Source organism: Sinocyclocheilus rhinocerous, unplaced genomic scaffold (genome assembly GCF_001515625.1).
Source record: "Sinocyclocheilus rhinocerous isolate Xijiao unplaced genomic scaffold, SAMN03320098_v1.1 scaffold1772, whole genome shotgun sequence".
In the NCBI taxonomy this organism is placed as follows: Eukaryota; Metazoa; Chordata; class Actinopteri; order Cypriniformes; family Cyprinidae; genus Sinocyclocheilus; species Sinocyclocheilus rhinocerous.
In genome coordinates this window covers 1-2,997 of record NW_015653009.1, presented here as the reverse complement: position 1 = coordinate 2,997, position 2,997 = coordinate 1, and the positions used below count along the sequence as shown (strand labels likewise).

At 39.6% G+C, this 2,997-nt stretch overlaps 1 protein-coding gene across 1 annotated transcript in view; it reads left to right on the top strand.

Moving 5' to 3' along the window:
- Positions 1 to 2,442, top strand: part of LOC107715523 (ras GTPase-activating-like protein IQGAP3) — a gene marked incomplete at its 3' end in the record, with an annotated part of 31,501 nt that extends 29,059 nt beyond the window's left edge. The window contains exons 26-27 of the mRNA XM_016521678.1: positions 1,961 to 2,185; positions 2,358 to 2,442. Of these exons, the coding sequence (XP_016377164.1) occupies positions 1,961 to 2,185; positions 2,358 to 2,442 (310 nt within the window). The remainder of the gene's footprint in view (positions 1 to 1,960; positions 2,186 to 2,357) is intronic.
- Positions 2,443 to 2,997: the final 555 nt, after the last annotated feature.

Below are 2,997 nucleotides of genomic sequence, written 5' to 3'. Positions count from 1 at the left end.
TCATCATCTCTCACACATACACACAACTCACACTGACACAGAAGAGGAAAATCACATTTACAGTCAAACACATGAGCAGCTCCCATCATTCACTGCAGGAACCCTAGTGAGCTGCTGTATGCTAACAGCACAGACCAATTCAACTAAAAAAAACAACAACAACAATAAAACATTACATATAGATATTAATAAAGGCAGCAGCTATTTACACTAAGTGCAAATAGCTATAGATTCTATGTACACTATGTTAAAAAAAAGCAAATAATAATAATATAAATAGACACTCTGATTAATAAAACTAGTGTCTCACTGATTAGGACACATGCTAGATTAATAGTATATTAATACTACTGTCAGTTCTGAGAGTGTCTCTTTTACTCAATGCTGCTGTCTAGTTAGGCGGCTCACTAGGGTTTGAGCTTTTATCTGCTGTCATTCATTACAAATAAACTGCCAACAAACACTTCAGGTACTCATGACCCCAGAGATCAGAGGTCACTTCATTACAGGCTCCGCCCACAAACTGCTGTCACCATGGCAACAGGCCGCTGACCTCACGCACCTGCAGAAACACAGTAAAGGCAGACGGTGATGAGCGCAGCGTCCGGCGTGTGCCAGAGCTCACCTGGTATCCCAGCAGGCCGCGGTCCGTCTCGTCTGGCACCTCCTCCGTGAAGCGGCGCTTCTGCGGAGCCGGAGCCGGAGCCAGCGTCTGCAGACAGAGACAAGCGCTTAAGCAGATGGACTGAGACCAGCCTTCACACATCACACTTTACCTGCAGAGAAGGTAGAGGTGTGCAGGATGCTGTTCTTTATCTTTCAAATCTGGGGCGTATTACAGAACGTTTCTCATCTCAGGTCTTAAGTCAAGTCACCTTTATTTATCAAGCGCTTTTAACAATACAGATTGTGTCAAAGCAGCTTTACAGTATCAAACAGGAAAACAGTGTGTCAATAATGCAGAAGAACAATAGTAAACACACTTAAGATATTAGGGATTTAACGATATGATCAATATCGCGATATCAAAACTGTCTCGATATTATCGCGGTCGCATGACAATATGAAACGATAGGTCTTTTGGGCAAAAAGTGTAGTTTTTAACTTTTTATTCTAAAAGGCATAAAAGGTGTTTAAAGTTGTGTTTTGGGTCATTATGCTTTGGCACAGTATCAGACGAACTCAAACCGAAAGCACAATATGCTTCATCTCTTCATCAAGTCTGTTTTAAAGCGAAGCGCACACTTGGTTCAGACGATCAGCTCGTGATCCGGTGTTTTCTGCGTCTCAGAACGACTCGTTCACACTGAATGAATGCAGTCCACTCCTTTATTTAATCTTCTGTGAGTTTAGCGCTCGTTTGGGAACGCAGCAGACACCAGTTATGCTTTATTTCAGCGGCAGATGATTACAGCGTTTCTCTAGATTTGTAGTGAGACGTGTTTTTGTTTTTGTAAGCATGTTGTGTTAGCAACTGTTTTACAATATATGGCTGTCACTGTTATTATTATTATTCTATTCTAATTTGTTTGGCTTCCTAAAATCCCAGTGTGAATGTAATTTAGACTGAGACCGTATATCACAAATAAAAAGAGGGTTGAGTCTCCTTTAAAGTTAAGCTACAAGTCAATTCACTGACTTAAGTTTTCTTAGTTAAGAACTTGTGTTGCAGCTCTTAATTTTGAACTCTCAAAGTGCATTAGATAGAAAAAAATTAACTTTAAAATGTACAAAATTTTAATTTTTTCCCAATTCTTCAATAAATAGCGCATTTGTGGACTTCATATCGCAATGTTATCGTATCGTGAGATTTTGATATCATCCCATCCCTAATTCACAATGCTTCCTTTAAGCTGGTCCTTTTGTGATTTGTTCTGCATTGAAATGGAGTCGAAAGCTCTGATTCTTTCATTCAGTGATTCAGTCAAGCGTGTTTATTGGTGCATGTGAATGACTGCAGAGTGAAGGTGGACCGGCCGCAGGAAGTGGTCACAGGAAGTCCCACCGTCATCAAGATGCTGGTGAGTTTCTACCGTCACGCTCGCGGTCAGAACGCACTGAAGGACATCCTGGGGCCCTCCATCAGAGACGTGCTTCAGGACCGGAGCCTCAACATCCGAACCGACCCCCTGGAGATCTACAAGAGCTGGATCAACCAGACCGAGAGCCAGACGGGACAGAAGAGGTGCGTGAGCCACATAAACACACACTTATGGCAGATTCCACTCACTTTGAGTCCATAAAACAAGGTTATCAAATAAGCCAGGCTTATTTCAGTGTACGTGTCAGGATGGTTAAACGTGTTCTCTCACTCGTTATGTGGTGTTATATAATATACCTCTGTGTGTCTCAATCAGGTACGGTTTGCGTTACACTGCTAAAGTTCTGAGAGATGCCCTGCAGGAGAAGTTTCCTCAGGCCGGTGAAGACGAGCTGTACAAGGTACGTCTATCAAACGTAAAAAAAGATACAAAATTGTTAATATTTAGGTAAGACACTGCAGGTGAATAGGGTAAAAAAATGTACTACTAATTATCACCTTACTTACCCAGTTGATTGATTACTTTGATAATTGCAAACATTTTTTGTATTGCAAGTTTTGTAAAATGTTATGTTTAAATATGCAAATGAGGCATTATTTAATGAAATATGCGCTAATACATTTCTAGTACAAACATCTGAACACTGAAGTCAGTTTCAAAATTCTTGTTTTTTTTTTTACATATTAGAGGCAAAAGTTTTTACAGAGGGAATTTTTGTCACTCCGTAATTCAGAAAATACAGCCAGAAAACAATATATTTTCACAATTTTGGGGGGAATAAAATGTTGTATATAATCAAGCAAATTATATATGAACAAATCCCTCTGTAAAAACCTTCAGGATATAAACAGGAATAAAAATGTAAAGTTTGGTGTGTGTAAGAGCTGCTGAAGAGGAGATTTATAGCTCAGTGTAGGAGAAAAAACTAATTTTGAGAAAACTATGTATTGTAATT